This window comes from Schistocerca serialis, chromosome 2, assembly GCF_023864345.2.
Source record: "Schistocerca serialis cubense isolate TAMUIC-IGC-003099 chromosome 2, iqSchSeri2.2, whole genome shotgun sequence".
In the NCBI taxonomy this organism is placed as follows: domain Eukaryota; kingdom Metazoa; phylum Arthropoda; class Insecta; order Orthoptera; family Acrididae; genus Schistocerca; species Schistocerca serialis.
The window spans coordinates 1,016,804,604-1,016,824,281 of record NC_064639.1 but is presented as its reverse complement, the minus strand read 5'-3'; the positions used below and the strand labels follow the sequence as shown (position 1 = coordinate 1,016,824,281).

At 38.2% G+C, this 19,678-nt stretch overlaps 1 protein-coding gene across 2 annotated transcripts in view; it reads right to left on the bottom strand.

Annotated features, from left to right (window-relative positions):
* LOC126458431 (arginyl-tRNA--protein transferase 1) overlaps nt 1-19,678 on the bottom strand; it is a 155,473-nt gene that overhangs the window by 51,638 nt on the left and 84,157 nt on the right. The window contains exon 7 of one of the 2 annotated variants that reach the window (XM_050095486.1): nt 13,682-13,837. The exons of the other annotated variant lie outside the window; for it this stretch is intronic. Within the exon in view, the coding sequence (XP_049951443.1) occupies nt 13,682-13,837 (156 nt within the window). The remainder of the gene's footprint in view (nt 1-13,681; nt 13,838-19,678) is intronic. 2 annotated transcript variants of the gene reach the window in all.

Here is a 19,678-nt window from a genome sequence, read left to right as displayed (position 1 = left end):
AAAGAAGAAATTCTGCAGGATTATGAGTTAGGTTTATCAAGAAGAAGATAGATGATGGAACTGAAGCATCAGTATATATGAAGGATGATGTGTCTGCAGTAAAAGAGGAAAAAATCATGAACTAAGTAAAAAATTCAGGAAAAAATCGATAATTTGAGTAATTTGCCCATTTCTTACAGGGAAGAAGTGCGAGAAGTTTTACATATGCACACCGAAGTATCTTCAATTAATCCTGGACTGATGGAGGGATATCACTGTCAAAATTAGGGTGCGACTGCACAAGCTATTCAAACTGAAATCATATTTAGTACCATTAGCTAAAAGAAATGCCATAGAGGTGGAGACCAAATCTATAATAGAAGATGATATAATTAAGACATCAGACAGCGAGCATTGCAATCCGATACATACAGTAATTAAAAAGCACATATCAATTTGACTTGTTTTGGATAGCATTGTTCTGCCTCAGCAGGACCATCCCAAATAACAGAAGAAATTTTGCAGAAATTTGATGTTGTTTTTACCTTAGTAGTTTGAATACTTATATGACAAGAAGTTATTGGCAGCTGAAGCTAGATGAGGGAAGCCGCAAGTTCACAGCATACTTGCATAGCGTATGCTTTTACCAATTCACATGGACGACACTTGTTTTAAACATTTCATCAACCGAGCGAGGTGGCGCAGTGGTTAGCACACTGGACTCGCATTCGGGAGGACGATGGTTCAATCCCGTCTCTGGCCATCCTGATTTAGGTTTTCCGTGATTTCCCTAAATCGCTTCAGGCAAATGCCGGGATGGTTCCTTTGAATGGGCACGGTCGATTTCCTTCCCCATCCTTCCCTCACCCGAGCTTGCACACCGTCTCTAATGATCTCGTTGTCGACGGGACGTTAAACACTAATCTCCTCCTCCTCCATTTCATCAATAGCATTTATTCACGCTTTGGATAAGAACCTTGGGAATTCAGTTTGGCAGAAAATAACAGCATACATCGATGATGTTTTCATTGCATTCACATTGTGGGAAAACACACAGACATGCTAGATAAAGTTTTGAATACATACAATTGATTGGCTGAAGTGACATTCAGTCAACAAAAATTAGATTTCATGAGAAAGAAAAGAGCATTCTTGGGATAAAGTCATCTCCTCGTCAGGGACTGAGCCAGATCTGAATAAATTAGAAGCAGTTCAAAATTTTCCAGCTTGTAAAAAACAACTCCATTTCTCAGCTTTTGTGGTTACTACTATTGTTTCCTTAAAGGACATGGCCTGGCATTACCCGCTTTTTTGCAATTAATTAAGAAGAATTCAGTTTGGATGTGGGAGAGTGATAAAGAAGAAGTGTCTGTTGAGATCCAAAAGCAACTCATAGACGTTGCACATGCCATATCTTTATAAACCAGTTTATCTTTGGACTGATGCCAGTGAGTTCAGACACGGAGCCCATTTATATCAAATAGTCGGTGAAAATGGTCAGGAAAAACATCGCACAATCATGTTCACAAGTCATGTTTCATCAGTACCACGACTGAGAGCAAAGCACTTGGAATTGTTTGGGGCTTTGGTAGTTTGTACTGTTTCCTGCTTGGACGACAAACTATTGTTTGGGCAGATCATAAAGCATTATCTATACTTCCTTGTTCAATGTGCATTAATGCATAATTTTCTTGTTAGATGGGCCCTTGCCCTTCAAGAATTAAATTTTGAGAACCAGTACATTTGTGATAAACAAATGCAGCACCTGATGATTTGTCACATCTTCTGCAAAACTTAAAAGATGTTTGCAGCAAGACTACATATGTAAAGGAGATCAAGATTAATTTTATAAGAGGAGTGGATGGAGAGTCAAAAATTCACATGTTTCTACATAACATCAAAGCAGAGGTAGAAGCAGACGAAATTTTATATTCATAAATTATAGAGCGCAGCAATCAGTCGTCTCTTTTTTTTTTCAGGTTTTATTGCACAAATCCAGATTTCAGCTAGTGCCTAGCCATTATCAATGCACTATTTTCTAATCTTGATGGAAGTTAGTTCTCTGTTGTTCGGGCATCAGTCACAGTTCTTTGAGTATTCAAACAGGGAACTGACATGCATCAAGATTAGAAAATAGTGCATTGATAATGGCTAGGCTAGCCAAAGCCTGGTTTTGGAGATAGATAGATAGATAGATAGAGAGAGAGAGAGAGAGAGAGAGAGAGAGAGAGAGAGAGAGGGGGGGGGGGGGGGTAAAAAAAAAAAAGGACAACTGATTGCTGCACTCTATAATTTATAAATCGTATAACAGTCGCTGAGTGCATCCACTTTCTGAATGGAAGGTAACCTGAAGCAGATGAAGTATTAAAAATTTTCAGAACAATGTATCAGGATGAAATAGAGCTAAAATTTGGCTATATTACCTAATTCACGATGATGTCTCGTACTGCAGAATGGATTTAAACCGAGAGTTTTGGAGACTTTGCACACCAAAACATAATGCTGGATGATTTGATTACATATATTTATACCAGTTTTCCACACTTTGGTACAAATAAATTCTTATAACGACTTCAGAAGCACGTACAATGAATTATAAAAAATGTGATTTACAAGAGTGTACCAAGGTGTCTTACAATGCAACATAAAGGATTCATGCACAATATTCTCCAACAAACAAAAGTTGATGTCACTGGTTTTAGATCTCCACAACCCCCTTCCAAAGTCTTGTGGAAAATTCTCACAAATTTTGGTAGTGATGGAATTATTTTCAAAATCTGTTTACTTCTTTCCAGTGGGAAAGGGTAATAGCACAGTCATTGTTAAATAATTGAAGGAAGCTTATTTTCTGAATACCACTCAGCCACAATATATCCTGCTGGTTAATGGATTGCAGTTTTGCTCTGAAGCATGAAATTCTTTCATTGAAAATGAGAAGATTCGTCACATTGCTATGTCTACATATCACCCTGTGTCTAATACACCTGAGCATATAATGTTATCAATATAATAGAGGGAAACATTCCACGTGGGAAAAATTATATATAAAAACAAAGATGAGGTGACTTACCGAACGAAGGCGCTGGCACGTCAATAGACACACAAACAAACACAAACATACACACAAAATTCAAGCTTTCGCAACAAACTGTTGCCTCATCAGGAAAGAGGGAAGGAGAGGGAAAGACGAAAGGAAGTGGGTTTTAAGGGAGAGGGTAAGGAGTCATTCCAATCCCGGGAGCGGAAAGACTTACCTTAGGGGGAAAAAAGGACAGGTATACACTCGCACACACACACACATATCCATCCACACATACAGACACAAGCAGAACTAATGAAATAAAAAAGTATTTAGGCTTTTAGAAAATGATGTCCATGAGATCTGGGGCAGACAGCTTATGAATATCAGAATTTGCAACATTCATACCATGCATAATGCCTATGTAGACACTATGGAATGTTCAGGTGAAGAAGCATCTGAAATTATGGTCAATATTTGCTATTATTTAGATGGTTGGCCTATTCAGTGGGAAGAATTTGAAGAAATTCAGGCTAAGTTTAACATTTCACATCATAAGTTCTTGAGGTATACAACCACATGGTGGCCTACATTAGGAGATTCAGGATTTTTGAACAGTTGAATAGTACTCAATATTACTTTCTTAAACATATACCTCTAAAAGAAGAATTCTGCTACTGTTCAGTCCAAACCCTACAATGCCACTGTGTGTACTTTAAAAAAATCTTCAATGAAAGCAGAACTTCATTTCATAATTAGATCTACAGAGCTATTCAGTAAGTTCACACAACATTTTGAAAGTCAAACACCTTTGATTCACAATTTGCATACAGAAATATAAAACATACTTCAAACCTTTTTGGCTTGGGTTTTGAAGGTTTCTGCTTTGAGAAAAAATTCAAGTATTTCTGAGGTTTTCATAATGAAGTCTTTACATTGGATAATACACTTTCTCTTGGATGACCAGCTGTTAGCTGGTCAGTAAACTGGAAGAACATGGCCATCTGCTCTCAGTAACACTGCTTCATAACATTTGAGATGAGAAGAAGCAGTGATCAGTGAATGAGAAAAGGTTAATAATGTAGAGTTTTCACAAAGGCTGCCTGTCCAGGAAATTATGTTCAGTCCAGGCAGCATGCGTTTCATGTCAAGAAAACCATTCTGGGCTGCTCATGAGATCCAAACAATGCAGATTGAAGATATGTGAAAGGAGACATACAAAATCGATGCCAGCATACATCACCATGGCCTCAAAGACCCCATATGTACATCAGGCTTGCAACTGTCTAGAAGAAACTGGTGTCAACTGAACAGAATATGTGGATATGGAAGAACTGAATCCTTCATGTATAACTGTTGACTCTCTCAGACTCCCCACTGTGTGACTATGAAGCTTCAGAGCAGACTGGAAGGATCCTCAATGCCTCTCCAACAACATTGGAATGGATAGACTCTTTGACATCACTCTGTAATAAGGTCAATTGAGACCAGAGGTCTTGCATATTCCTTTTGCACTTCATACTGTAAATACTGCTGTGAATTGTATATTTATGTCCATACAATACATAAATAATAATAATTACAAGTTGTGGTTTCTGAAGAATGCACAAAAACATTACATAACAGCTTGCTAAAATTTGATGGAAAAGATGTGCTTATTGAGCACACCAGTGAAGATTTTAGGTTTTTAGACCCCAAAGAAACAATGCTGCAGTGCCATGTTAAAGGTTGCAAAAATGTTTCTGTTCTGTGAGTGGTGAGATTACTTATTGGGTGAGTGGAAGGTTCTACAGTTTACCCAGCATTAGATAACAAAGGTATTGACAATTACTGAACAGCAGCATGTCTCAAAAAGAGACTCATCATACATAGAGTTACAGTATTCAAATGTGTCAAAACTTGTTAAGGCTTCTCTTAACATTATACCATTATTCCATTTCGAGCACACATTAGAGAAAGACAAGCAGTGAGGATCAAAAGACTTTTAAACATCGTTGCGACTGTGAGGGATACCTTGGGACAATACCCTCATTTTCTTTCTGTGCCCACTGACTAACAGTTCAATAGGTATGGACAGCAAGTACATGAAAATTTACTGCTTATAAGAAAGAATGTGAAAGGAAAAAAAAGGCATCTTGAAGAGGAGATTAAGAAGATGAATAACATGGAAAAAATCAACTAATTACGAGACAGCTGCTCTGAGAAAGGGGGGGGGGGGGGGAGAATGATGACACATGACACATCAAGGATCATAATAGAGAAATTTATTATGCCCTTCATCATCCTTTTTGGTAGGGAATTATCAGAAATGTGCCATATCTGTTTATTGAAATACTTGTTAAAATATTTTAGCACCTTTTAATCACATTTTTCACATATTTTATCACCTTTTAGTCATCTGCTTCACATATTTTGTCGCTTTTCTCACCTTTTTTCATTCACCACTATGGCTCCTTGCCCTGTATGTAATTATAATGCAAATCCTTAATGTAAATGTCTTATTTTGTATGTGCACTTGTTTTGCAATGTAGTACTTTGAGTACTTTCATTACATTCCTGGAACAAGTCCAAAAAGACACATTACTAGACACTGCTTTATTGTGAAAAATATTTAATTTTATGCCCTCTTATTATTCAGAAAATTAGAAACAATTATTATGTAACATCTTGTACAATGTTCTATTACAATCATTAGGAATGGAGCAAAAAAACAAAAAATAGTCATTAACCATGTCTCTCAAATTTCCCATTGTGGCTTTGAAAGAACTAATGTACCAATCAGATGAATCATGAATGAGTGTGCAAAGGTTAAATATATTGAGAAAGAATACCAGTGCCATGTCATCAGTGATAACTACTGATTTGAAAGTAGTGATGAAGACAGGTAGGGACCGGGAAGATATCTTGACTGAGGCCTAAATAGCAAGAGAGAGAATGGATATGACTGACAACTTCAGGTCTACTCAGTAATGAACTATTGTAAAATGTAAGTACACTCCATTTAATTTTATTTTATAAATTGGTTCACTTTAAAACTAAAGACAAAGTTTTATACTAATTTGTACATTGCTGAAATGTTTGGTGTCAGTAGTGCTTTGATATGGAGTGCTCTGTCCCTGCGATACAGAGTGATCTGTCCCTCTTGTTCCCTGGTGTGCCCACACATTTCAGTAAACAGAAATCAGTCTGCTTGCATGTAAACCACAGTGATCCATGCAATGGGTAGTGTATTATACCCTACTTGCCTACAACACTGTCAATGGCACTTTGTGAGCCTTTCATTCAGCGAATGTTTGACTTACAGTATCAAAGTCTAGCTGCCATGAAAATTATATTCAGTTTCAATGGTCTCCACAAATCTGTGATATGTTATTGATGCATAGTTGATCTGAGACAATTTTTAACACGAGCCAGAGTGCTGAATGACCTTTGTGCTTGAGCTACAGTCACTGGAAGAGTGTAGAAGATGCACTTAGCTTTACATACATTTGAAAATAAGCTTGAAACTTTAAGCTCATGAATCTTACTCAAGAGGTTTAACAGTTCCAAAGAAATGTATTGAAAGTTTGAAGCATGAATTTTTTTCAAATATTTAATTTCTTCATCTAAATCTGTTGTGACATTATTGTGGTATTCATTGATAAATAACCTGCATGCTTCAGTGAATTGATTGCCAGTCATCTTTGATTATTTTCTTAAAAATACTCATTGTAGATTACAACTGAACAAGAAGTTGAATCACTCCAAAAAATTTATCTGCTTCATGACAACTCTCAACTGCATGTATTCCACATGAGGCCTTGACAAGCGCACAGATAAAATTTTTCAAGAGGATTCCATAGAAGAAAATGTGCCTGAGCTCCTTTATAAGTCCCTCTCATTTTACTTCCATTATCATAACCTGTTCATGGCTTTCAGTGATAGGAAATGACTGTTTCACATGCAGCAATCAAATTAAATGTGCAACAATGATTCCTGTTTTGTAATTACAAAATACTAATTCCAAAAACTGCTCATTTATTTAATATTTATCAATTTCATTATTGAAATAAATCTGATGCAGGATGACTGTTGCCTGTTAAACATGATTTGAATGAGGAGTTACATCAACAATAATTGAATAGCACTCCTCAGCATCTCTGCTATACGGTGAGTAGCAATTTTCCTTTTCATAATATTGTTGCATTCCATCCTGGATTTTCCATTTTTGAATAACACTTCTCATCTTTTTCCTGTTCCAAGACGGCACTCCAGACATGATGGCACAACTAGAAAAATTTATCCTATCACTTGGCAGATAATGCACTTCTAAATGTGTTCCAGTTTCTTATCCATCTCCGACCTTGCTAACGTATTTTGCAAGAATTGGATCATAATGACTCAAGAGCTCCAATATTATTAGGAAATTTCCGTTATTTGTACTTCCAATTTTCCGAGATGAACATCTGAAGGACAAGGCTCTTTGATGAAGAAATAATGTCACATTAAGTAATATGGGAGTTCCCAGGTAAGTTGCCTATTCTACAGCCAAACAAAAGAAGAACATTACCTCTTTACTTCTGAGCATCAGAAAGGCCAATGGCCCTCTTTCATATCATTTCATTTCTTAATTTTACAATTCTTACAGAGCAACTACACTACTGGCCATTAAAATTGCTACACCAAGAAGAAATGCAGATGATAGACGGGTATTCATTGGACAAATATATTATAGTAGAACATTTTCAAGCAATTTGGGTACATAGATCCTGAGAAATCAGTACCCAGAACAACCACCTCTGGCCGTAATAAAGGCCTTGATAAGCCTGGGCATTGAGTCAAACAGAGCTTGGATGGCGTGTACAGGTACAGCTGCCCATGCAGCTTCAACACGATACCACAGTTCATCAAGAGTAGTGACTGGCATATTGTGACGAGCCAGTTGCTCAGCCACCACTGACCAGACTTTTTCAATTGGTGAGAGATCTGCAGAATGTGCTGGCCAGGACAGCAGTCGAACATTTTCTATATCCAGAAAGGTCCGTACAGGACCTGCAATATGCGGTCGTGCATTATTCTGCTGAAATGTAGGGTTTCACAGGGATCGAATGAAGGGTAGAGCCTCGGGTTGTAACACATCTGAAATGTAACATACACTGTTCAAAGTGCCATCAATGCGAACAAGAGGTGACTGAGACATGTAACCAATGGCACCCCATACCATCACGCCAGGTGATACGCCGGTATGGCGATGACGAGTACACGCTTCCAATGTGCATTCACTGCGATGTCACCAAACACGTTTTGCCATTCATGCATCCAGGTTTGTCATTGAGTACACCATCGCAGGTGCTCCTGTCTGTGATGCAGCGTCAAGGGTAACCGCAGCCATGGTCTCCGAGCTGATAGTCCATGCCGCTGCAAACGTCATCGAACTGTTCGTGCAGATGGTTGTTGTCTTGCAAACATCCCCGTCTGTTGACTCAGGGATCGAGACATGGCTGCACAAACCGTTACAGCCATGCGGATAAGATGCCTGTCATATTGACTGCTAGTGATATGAGGCCGTTGGGATCCAGCACAGTATTCCGTATTACCCTCCTAACTCACTGATTTCATATTCTGCTAACAGTCATTGGATCTCGACCAATGCGAGCAGCAATCTCATGATATGATACCGCAATCGCGATAGGCTACAATCCGACCTTTATCAAAGTCGGAAACATGATGGTTCGCATTTCTTCTCCTGACACAAGGCATCACAACAACGTTTCACCAGGCAATGCCGGTCAACTGCTGTTTGTGTTTGAGAAATCGGTTGCAAACTTTCCTCATGTCAGCATGTTGTAGGTGTCGCCACCTGCGCCAACCTTGTGTGAATGCTCTGAAAAGCTAATCATTTGCATATCTCAGCATCTTCTTCCTGCCAGTTAAATTTCACATCTGTAGCACGTCATCTTCGTGGTGTAGCAATTTTAATGGCAAGTACTGTATATAGAAATAATCATATTTCATTTTGTGTTTACTCTTGAATGCAAAATATTTTCTGCATATTTCATGTAAAATCATACTGTGTTGGAATCAGTATGCCTTATCTTTGAATGTTGTTGCCAATCCTACTAAATTATAATTCACAGCAGTTGCCAACAACATTTAAAGAATTCACAATTTTGACTCCATCACAAGGTATCTAAAGAAAATACTGTGCATTCAAGATTAAACATGAAACACAGTTGTATGCAATTGGTCTGGACGAAACATAAAAGTGAAGAACTGAATTGGAAAGCAAGAGCTAGATTGGCTTTGCTGATGCTTGGGTAATGCTCTTTTATTTATTATACACTACCAGGAAAAAAAGCACACTCCTTTAGAGTTGTCCAGTTCACTGAAGATTTATTGTTGCAATAGTGCATATGGAGTACACGAAATGATTTCATTTACAGATCAACAGCACAAGCAGTTCTGAGGTACCAGTTATCGACCCATGTTGAAACACCCATATTAGTATGTGGTGTAGTCTCCATGGGTGACAATGCAGGCACTGACTCTGGCATCCAGTTGATCATACAGATGGCAAATACTGTCCTGGGATACATTATTCCATGCTTGTTCGACCTGTTCACATAGCTCTGTAAGAGTTGTTGGTTAATGAGTCACACCTGTCACTTCTCGTCCAAATCATATCCCGCATGTTAGACTGGAGACAAGTCTAGAGATCACACTGGCCAGGGAAGTTGGTGCACATCTTGCAGAGCATGTTGAGTTTTGTGGGCAAGCACTATCCTGCTGGAACAACACATCACCTTTCTATTGCAAGAATGACAAAAGAACAGGACTAACAACATTCTGCATAATGAGTGCCGGTTAGTGGTCCCTTTAGAAACAACAAAGATGAACAAGAGTTGTAGCTTATCACACCCCAAACCACAAGGCCTGGGGTGGGGGCAGAGTGTCTTGAACTAATGCTCTCTACAAAGCAGCGCTCACCAGGTTTACATCATACATGCAAAAGACCATCACTTGAATGCAGCCCTAATCTGCTTTTATTGCTGAAGATCACAGCACACTATTCTGGCTTACAAGTGATCATCTTACGGCACTAGTTGAGCTGTGCACATCAATGGTGTGGCATGAGTGGAAGATGGGCTAGAGGTATTCATGCCTATAGTCCCACTGTTAATAACTGGTTCACAACAGTTCGTCTTGACATGTCTGGGCTCACAAGCCCTCTTTATCTATGCGGCAGTAGGTGTATGATCTGCCACTGCTGCCCATACAGTACGACAATCCTGGTGGGCGTCTATGCTGCATTGATGCCCAAAACCTCGTCTATGGGTGTGAGGATGTTCACGTGACCACTGATACCAGCATAATTGCACAAAAGGCGCAGCATGTCCAACATGTGAGACAATTCTCTGAAAGGACCATCCCGCCACACAGAAGGCCACAAACAGATGCTTTTCAAACTCACTCAGTTGGCTGTAGGAACCACAAGTGTGTCTCCATGGCATGCTTGCGTGCTTGCTTCACACATTTACACCACACTAAGCCTTCTGGCTGCAAGCACTCCCTGTTAAAGGTAAACACAGATGGCACTCTCATCAGTGCCTCTAATACCCCCAAGTAGCATATGCCCCCACTGAATTAATATCGATGTTGTCTTTCCAGGTGTACTAATTTATTTTCCAGTGGTGTATGATACATGACTTATTTTACAGCAGTCTGATACTTGTGAACTGAGCGCCTTGGAGGATCCGAACCCTTGGACCCTGAGGATTTTGCACCCCCCCCCCCCCCCCCCTCTCTGCCCCTCATTGGGGCTGGCCTCACATCAATGCTATTATACAAAACAGATTCAAGGTCAGATTCTGATAATTCTTAGTGAATTTGTCAAGATGATTTCACATTCACTTGTTCCAACCTACCTTTCAGATCCTTCTTAAGCAGATTTACAGGCATTCTCGTTATCATCTTCCACTTTAACATCCCCCCCAAAAAAAGGGTTAATGGAATCGTTACATAAAATTAAAACCTTGCTCTTGCCTTTGTTTGTTGTTGACTTCTTCCATCAAAAACCAGCTCACTTATTGTCAACTTCTTACTTGTAATTTTTAACTTTTACTTTTACACTTCCGTATCATAATAAATCAGCATAAGTATACGGAGATTGGGTGTTACAAGCCAATATTCATCCTTCATAACATTGCGACATGACACACAGAGAAGTTTTATATTTTGGGTAATATATTTAAACATGTTAGAAGCCCATGAGATTGATAATTGATCTGATAAATAAGCAGTGTTGTATAAAATCTTTCTACTGTTATACAGGTAAGTGTACTGAGTCGCATACACTCAAATGATACTGGATTGTTAAATGCAATACCTTTCTTCTTCTGTTATCCAGTAGCACAAAACATAAAAATAATGCAGTTAATTTTATTACACTTGTACAAAGCTACAAAATATGAGGAAGATTGATGGTAAAGAGCAATAAAAATACTGTAAGTAGTTTTTTGAACTCTTGTGAGCACATGCTGAAAATCCTGAATGATTTAAACACAGTGGGACACTTCATTATCTTCCTATTACCTAATGGGAACCATCTAAATGCAGTTTTTTTTTTAACAAATCCATATAATTAGGACAAAATAAATTATGCACACAATTAGAGCAATGCGCAAATATTCTAGCACAAGAGCAGCAGTATACCCTGCTGAATATTTTTAAATCTTCTGCCACACATCATAAAGCATCTTTCAGAATATAGATGTAGATTTTACATAGATCCAAACTTTCATATCAATAGAAAATCAGTCAGTCAGTTTAAAAAGTATGGAAATATGGTTACAGCATTTGATAGCACCAGTGAAAAAATATAACAATTAACAAGTGAAAGCCTTCATCAATAAATTAAAGAATTCAATATTTTGTTCATTATTGTAGTACAGAATTGCTAGGCAGTACTTACTTTCAAGAGACAAAATATCTGTTCTGCTGATATAAAAATATACAAGATGTTCCTCGTTATTTAAACTAGTAGTTTCTTTTCCAGAAAACGGGACAGTTAGGGTACGGTTAAAAAGGAAAGACATGTCACTCAGATCCACCTGTTGTGAGGACAAAGGAAGACAAAAATCAACATGAGAAAGAGTTCTCTTTGTCTCCTGTCATCTTCACAACAGATGTGTCCCTCTCATCCTGTTGTCTGAGCTACCTGCCCTTCCTTTTTAAATGCACCCAACCTAACGCTCTTTCTTCTTCTTCTTCTTTTTTTTTTTTTTTTTTTTTTTTTTGGGGGGGGGGGGGGGGGGGGGAGGGAGGAAGGAACTATTAGTTACAAAAGCTAGGATAGTGGTGCAGGCCATTATATGTGCCTCTCAGCAGTAATGATATTTCACAGCTTGAAGGTAAGTACTGGCCAGAAATTCTCTCACATAATTTTACATTTTCCCAAAAGAATTTTCCTTTTGATACAATCAATATTTTGCTTATCTATCAACTGAAATTAATGTTCTTTGCTTCACAAAAATTTCAAATGTAAATGCGATTTGGTAACAAACTGAGATAACTAGGCTGTGCTCAGTAACAAATGAATCTAACAAATATTCCGGTTGGAGAAATGTTGAGATTGTTTACATACATTTCCTTTGCACAAGGCATTACTTCATACTTTCCCAAGTAGATTTCACTAACATAAGCTGTAGACATTGGGGTCAGGGACAGTTCTGTGGATAAGTGCAAGATTATAGTAGAGGCAGGGAAATGTATGGGTTAAGTATGCATTATGAAAACCATGTATGTATACAATATAGAACACAAACTTTTGGACTGATCTTATATAGAGGCAAGCTACTGCAGAGTATCTGCCAGTGTTTTGATTTGATTTTTCATGGGAACAAATGATTACAGAATGATTGTATTGCAGACATAATGAGAGTACCATATGAAACACCCCAATAAAGCTGTACAACTATCATTTTCTATGTTTTAGGAGGTGGAATCCAAAATTTTCGGGACTGGTGCTTCCATCTGGAAAGTAGGAGTAGTAGATCTTTGCATCGCTAGGTGGCGAGAGCTGCATATCTGATGAGTCAGTGTGCGGAGAGGCATTAAGCTAGGATGACGTGTTGTGTGTTCACAGTGATTTCCGTAATACTCTGTGTGGTTTTCTAAAAAGTGAAAAGTACATTATGACTTCATGTAATGTGTAGCAATAGAAAGATGAAATTCCAAACATCATTGCAGGGCTACAGTCCTGAGTGAGACCAAGGTTTGACTACAGTGTAGAGTACTGCATCAAACCAATCTCTGCACTTAACACCACAACAAGGATTTTATGATCTATTTCAACTGTCCCAATAAAAGTGAGATATTGTGCATATGCCTTTTTCAATCAGTAAGGAATTCTGATGTCAAATAATTAGTTACATAATCACTGCACACCCTCCCATCTTTGTCGTTATTTCCTGTTATAAAGAGCACAGCCTATTTACCTTCATTAGCGCGCACACACACACACACACACACACACACACACACACACACACACAAAATATATGATCCAATACTAATGACTAACTCTGAATTTTATAGGTCATTTAATCAATTATATATATATATATTTGTACATTACAGCCTTGCGAATGGCACAGCAAACCGTTAAGTTAAAAAACACACAATTGTGTTAAGTTTGTACACTACCTTGAGAGGCGTGTCAATGAGGAATTCACAGTAATTTAATCTGTTGCATTCCTCGGGAGTTTCTTTGTGAATCATAACCTGATACTTAACATACAGGGCATGGCTTTGGTTGAAATATTTCATGAACTCTTCTGAATTCACCGACAGAAGTTTTAACTAGAAACATAAGCAGAAATGGCAATCAGAACAGAGGAATGCAGCATGGAGGGATTTTGCAATGATATCCAAACTCATATTCCTTTGACAAAATACAAAAGGCATATTTAACAGTTCTTACATGATATCAGATTATGGAAGCATTTTTCTCTAATGTAGAATAAAAGAACAGAGATGATGTGTATAACTGTGTATGTTAACTATGTATGACACACTTCATTGCAAACATTTGGATAAGAGTGATTATGAAAAGAGATAAACTGTGACTCCTTCCACATTTTTTCCTTCTTTCGTTCAACTCTAGTTAATTCCACATTCTGTCCCTGCTGCTACCTACTTTTCCACTAACACATTACTTCTAATGTTGGTATCTCTTATCCTATCTGAAAAGTGACAATGGGCCTCACACTCGTCACACTACTCCTTTCTACACATATACCACTTCCTCTCTTATTCAGTCATTACACCATTAACGTTAAGTGTTTATGGAGTGTTGGTTTACACATCTCCAAAGTGAAATAAGGCTGACTCTTTTGTAAACGAGACAAAATGGTTAGAGGAAATGAATATACCAGGTTTATGTAAGACAATAATTCAAAATCAAGGGGCAAAGAGGAGACAGAAGGAAAACATGAGTAATAGAAATTCAGCAACATACCTATTTGAAAACTGGGAAATTAGAAGTGGTGGAGACAGCAAATGACAAGTTAAAAATGAAGAAATGATAAAGTTAAAAATTAAGAAATGAAAAAGTTAAAAATTACAAAATGAAAAAATGAAAGCAGAAACTCATGTTTCTGATTCACCTCATTCATATAATGTAAATCTATTTTCTCAACACATTACTGAAGTGAGACTAAAACTTGAAATCTCCTATCTGGAACAATGCTGGTCCACCCACCTCATCACAGTGACACCTTTCCGAGGCTCTAAAATACCTCTAAGCAAGCATCTGACACTCTTGTGAACAGCCCCACTGGAAAATCTGTCTTATGCTGCCCACCACCAACATACTCCTTTTGACAGAAAAGTTCCAGGACAGGCTTTTTAAAAACGTAATTTCATTCTTACCAAGTAATGATCCTATCTCCTATTGAAGTAGTCCCCTTGGCTATCTACACATAGTTGCCAATGTTTCTGGAGGTCTTGAAGCAAGCAAGGACATCTTCAACTGCAATGCTTGTAAGGTCATTTGTCACTACCCATTGGGTGTCTTTGATATCTTGATAAAGCTTTCCTTTCAGTTGCCTTTTCATTTACCGAAACAAGAAAAAATCACAAGGTGAGAGGTCGGGCGAATATGGTAGATGTGAGATGTCAATTACAGAATGTCTGGTCAGAAACTCGGTAACCGATAAAGCATGGTAACAGATGAAGCAGTGCGGGGTCTTGCATTATCGTGCACTAAGAACGGGTCCTGAGAATGCCTTAAATCAGGGCGCCGATGTCGAACTGCAAGTCGCAAACGTTTCAAGACTTTGATGTAAAGGGTCTGGTTCATTATTTGACCTGGAGGAACATAATCATGGTGAGCTAATCCTTTACTATCAAAGAATGTGACCAGCATTGTCTTTGTTACCAAATGTTGTCGTTTGACTTTTTCTTGAGGCTGGCGATCCAGGACTCCACCATTCAACACTTTGGTGCTTTATATGACAGTAATACTGGTAGCACAAACTTTCACCCCAGCAATAATCTTTAACTGAAATATGGGATCACATCTGGCTCTACCTAGTAGTTCAGCAGAAATTCTTCGTCTTTCCTCTTTCTGTTCATCTGTTAGTGTGTGAGGGACAAGTTTTGCCTTAATTTTGTGTTTCCCAAAATCTTTGTGTAAAATATTATGACACACATCATGATTCAAATTAAGTTCTTCTGATACTGCACGCACAGTTACATGATGGTCTTCTTGCAATAACTGCCTTGCACATTCCACATTTGCATCAGTATGTACTGTAGACAGGCGACCAGTTCTGGTATCGTCTTGCACTGAATCTCTGCTTTCACGAAATCTTTCGTGTCAGTCAAAAACACGACTTCTTGAAAGTGCATATGTTTCCTTAATCATAGTCCGCGTCTCACAAGGGGCTTTCCCAAACTTAATGTTCACCCTTTGCCCACAATCAGCATCCATTGTGTCATCGTTAATTAATGTGCCAAGAACCCAAACAGTTTGTTGCTTAGCACAGCCCTGCCAGCTAAAGAGTTTGCACAGAAACATGGCCAAGGTCATTTCAAGGATACACACATACCAGGTAACATAAACTGTCCTGGAACTTTTCTGATGAAGGAATAGAAAAGTGCTTGTGATGGCAAGGGCAATATGAGAAAGTGAACATGCAGATTACTGACTGATCAACTTTTGTCTAGCTTCTCCTATTGCTTTTATCACCACTTGTATCAATTTGAATGATGAACTGTCTTCAGTATGAAATACATCATTCATCAGTAAAAATTCTTTTTACATTGATAACACCCTTTATAAAGGGACCTAATCAGATCATTTGAAACACTTTCCTAAAACCAATATTTCAAAACTTTGGAAATGGAAAGTCATTCTTCCACAAATAATCTGTTCATCTCACACTTGATCGTAACTTCTCAAGTCTCTTCCATATCTTTCTCCTGTATGCTTTCACTATCTGTTTTCTACTTTATCAATGTCTTTTTATCATCTTTCTCTAAATTATTGACATTTTATTATAACTTATTTCTTTAGTTGTTTCCACACATTATCTCCCCTACACCCCCATCCTTATTTGATCTTCTGCTCTTCTTTGTTTCTATTTATGTTCAGTGACTTATTTTGGTTTTAGCTCTCAATATTAGTCTATCAATTGCCAGAAACTTATTATGAGAATTTTGGAATCTGAAGTCTATGTTACCCCAGTATTACTTCTGACAACTTTCAAAGACCTTAAGTTTGGAGCAATTTTTCCTTCTTTCAAGAATTTGCAGTTATTTCCTCACAAATTATCTGTTTTCACCCATCTCATTCTCATGCAGAAACAATGTTTAAAAAGTTGAAATCACTTTAAATCTAAAATCTCTGTCAGTTTTGCCTCAATGGTACCTGTTTCAACAGTCATTTACTAGACTGCTTCTCTTCTGTTGCAAATAGTGTACCCAATAGCAAAATCATGCCTACAAAGTGGTTATGCAGATATTAAATCTTGTTTGTTCTGAAGCAGCAGCCAACAAGAAATAATCATTAGTTAACATGGGGTGAGGCCAAGAGAAAGTACCTACTTATGTAAGTGGTGAAAGTATAACTGAAGTAAGGATAACTGAGATGGTAAAATCTAAATACCATCCCCAATTGAAAAAAGAGGTAGTACACAGGAAAACATCAAAGAATGATGTACAGACAGTAGAGAGAAGAGAGTCATTTTAAATCCCATATGACCATTATCTACTTCTACATACATACCAAGCAAGCCACCATATATATACAGGGTGTATATGTCGTCAAGAAAAAAAGAATTCCTGGATTTTTTCCCGGATTGCCCCATTACTTTCTCCCTGGTGAACTAAGCAGTAGCCCACGTGAAAATACATTCTATCCTTGTTGTTGTTGTTATTGTTGTTGTGGTCTTCAGTCCTGAGACTGATTTGATGCAGCTCTCCATGCTACTCTATCCTGTGCAAGCTTCTTCATCTCCCAGTACGTACTGCAGCCTACATTCTTCTGAATCTGCTTAGTGTATTCATCTCTTTGTCTCCCTCTACGATTTTTGCCCTCCACGCTGCCGTCCAATACTAAATTGATGATCCCTTGATGCCTCATAACATGTCCTACCAATCGATCCTTTCTTCTAGTGAAGTTGTGCCACAAACTCCTCTTCTCCCCAATTCTATTCAATACCTCCTCATTAGTTATGTGATCTACCCATCTAATCTTCAGTGTTCTTCTGTAACACCACATTTCAAAAGCTTCTATTCTCTTCTTGTCCAAACTATTTATTGTCCATGTTTCGCTTCCATACATGGCTACACTCCATACAAATACTTTCAGAAACGACTTCCTGACACTTTAATCTATACTCGATGTTTACAAATTCCTCTTCTTCAGAAACGCTTTCCTTGCCATTGCCAGTCTACATTGTACATCCTCTCTACATCGACCATCATCAGTTATTTTGCTCCCCAAATAGCAAAACTCATTTACTACTTTAAGTCTCTCATTTCCTAATTTAATTCCCTCACCATCACCCGAGTTAACTCGACTACATTCCATTATCCTCGTTTTGCTTTTGTTGATGTTCATCTTATATCTTCCTTTCAAGACACTGTCCATTCCGTTCAAATGCTCTTCCAAGTCCTTTGCTGTCTCTGACAGAATTACAATGTCATTGGCAAACCTCAAAGTTTTTATTTCTTCTCCATGGATTTTAATACCTACTCCAAATTTTTGTTTTGTTTCCTTTACTGCTTACTCAATATATAGATTGAATAACATCGGGGAGAGGCTACAACCCTGTCTCACTCCCGTCCCAACCACTGCTTTTGTTTCATGTCCCTCGACTCTTATAACTGCCATCTGGTTTCTGTACAAATTGTAAGTAGCCTTTCACTCCCTGTATTTTACCCCTGCACCTTCAGAATTTGAAAGAGAGTATTCCAGTCAACATTGTCAAAAGCTTCTCTAAGTCTACAAATGCTAGAAATGTAGGTTTGCCTTTCCTTAATATATCTTCTAAGATAAGTCATAGGGTCAGTATTGCCTCACATGTTCCAACATTTCTACGGAATCTAAACTGATCTTACCCGAGGTCGGCTTCTACCAGTTTTTCCATTCGTCTGTAAAGAATTCGCGTTAGTCTTTTGCAGCCGTGGCTTATTTTCACATCTGTCAACACCTGCTTTCTATGGGATTGGAATTATTATATTCTTCTTGAAGTCTGAGGGTATTTCACCTGTCTCATACATTTTGCTCACCAGATGCTAAAGTTTTGTCAGGACTGGCTCTCCCAAGGCTGTCAGTAGTTCTAATGGAATGTTGTATACTCCCGGGGCCTTGTTTCGACTTAGGTCTTTCAGTGCTCTGTCAAACTCTTCACGCAGTATCATATCTCCTATTTCATCTTCATCTACATCCTCTTCCATTTCCATAATATTGCCCTCAAGTACAGCGCCCTTGTATAGACCCTCTATATACTCTTTCCACCTTTCTGCTTTCCCTTCTTTGCTTAGAATTGGGTTTCCATCTGAGCTCTTGATAGTCATACAAGTGGTTCTCTTTTCTCCAAAGGTCTCTCTAATTTTCCTGTAGGCAGTATCTATCTTAACCCTAGTGAGATAAGCCTCTACATCCTTACATTTGTCCTCTAGCCATCCCTGCTTAGCCATTTTGCATTTCCTGTCGATCTCATTTCTGAGACGTTTGTATTCCTTTTTGTCTGCTTCATTTACTGCATTTTTATATTTTCTCCTTTCATCAATTAAATTCAATATTCTTTCTGTTACCCAAGGATTTCTACTAGCCGGTCATCTTTTTATCTACTTGATCCTCTGCTGCCTTCACTACTTCATCCCTCAAAGATACCCATCCGTCTTCTACTGTATTTCTTTCCCCCATTCTTGTCAATTGTTCCCTTATGCTCTCCCTGAAACTCTGTACAACCTCTGGTTTAGTCAGTTTATCCAGGTCCCATCTCCTTGAATTGCCGCCTTTTTGCAGTTTCTTCAGTTTTGATCTACAGTTCATAACCAATAGATTGTGGTCAGAGTCCACATCTGCACCTGGAAATATCTTACAATTAAAAACCTTGTTCCTGAATATCTGTCTTACCTTATATACTCTATCTGAAACATGTCAGTATCTCCAGGTTTCTTCCATGT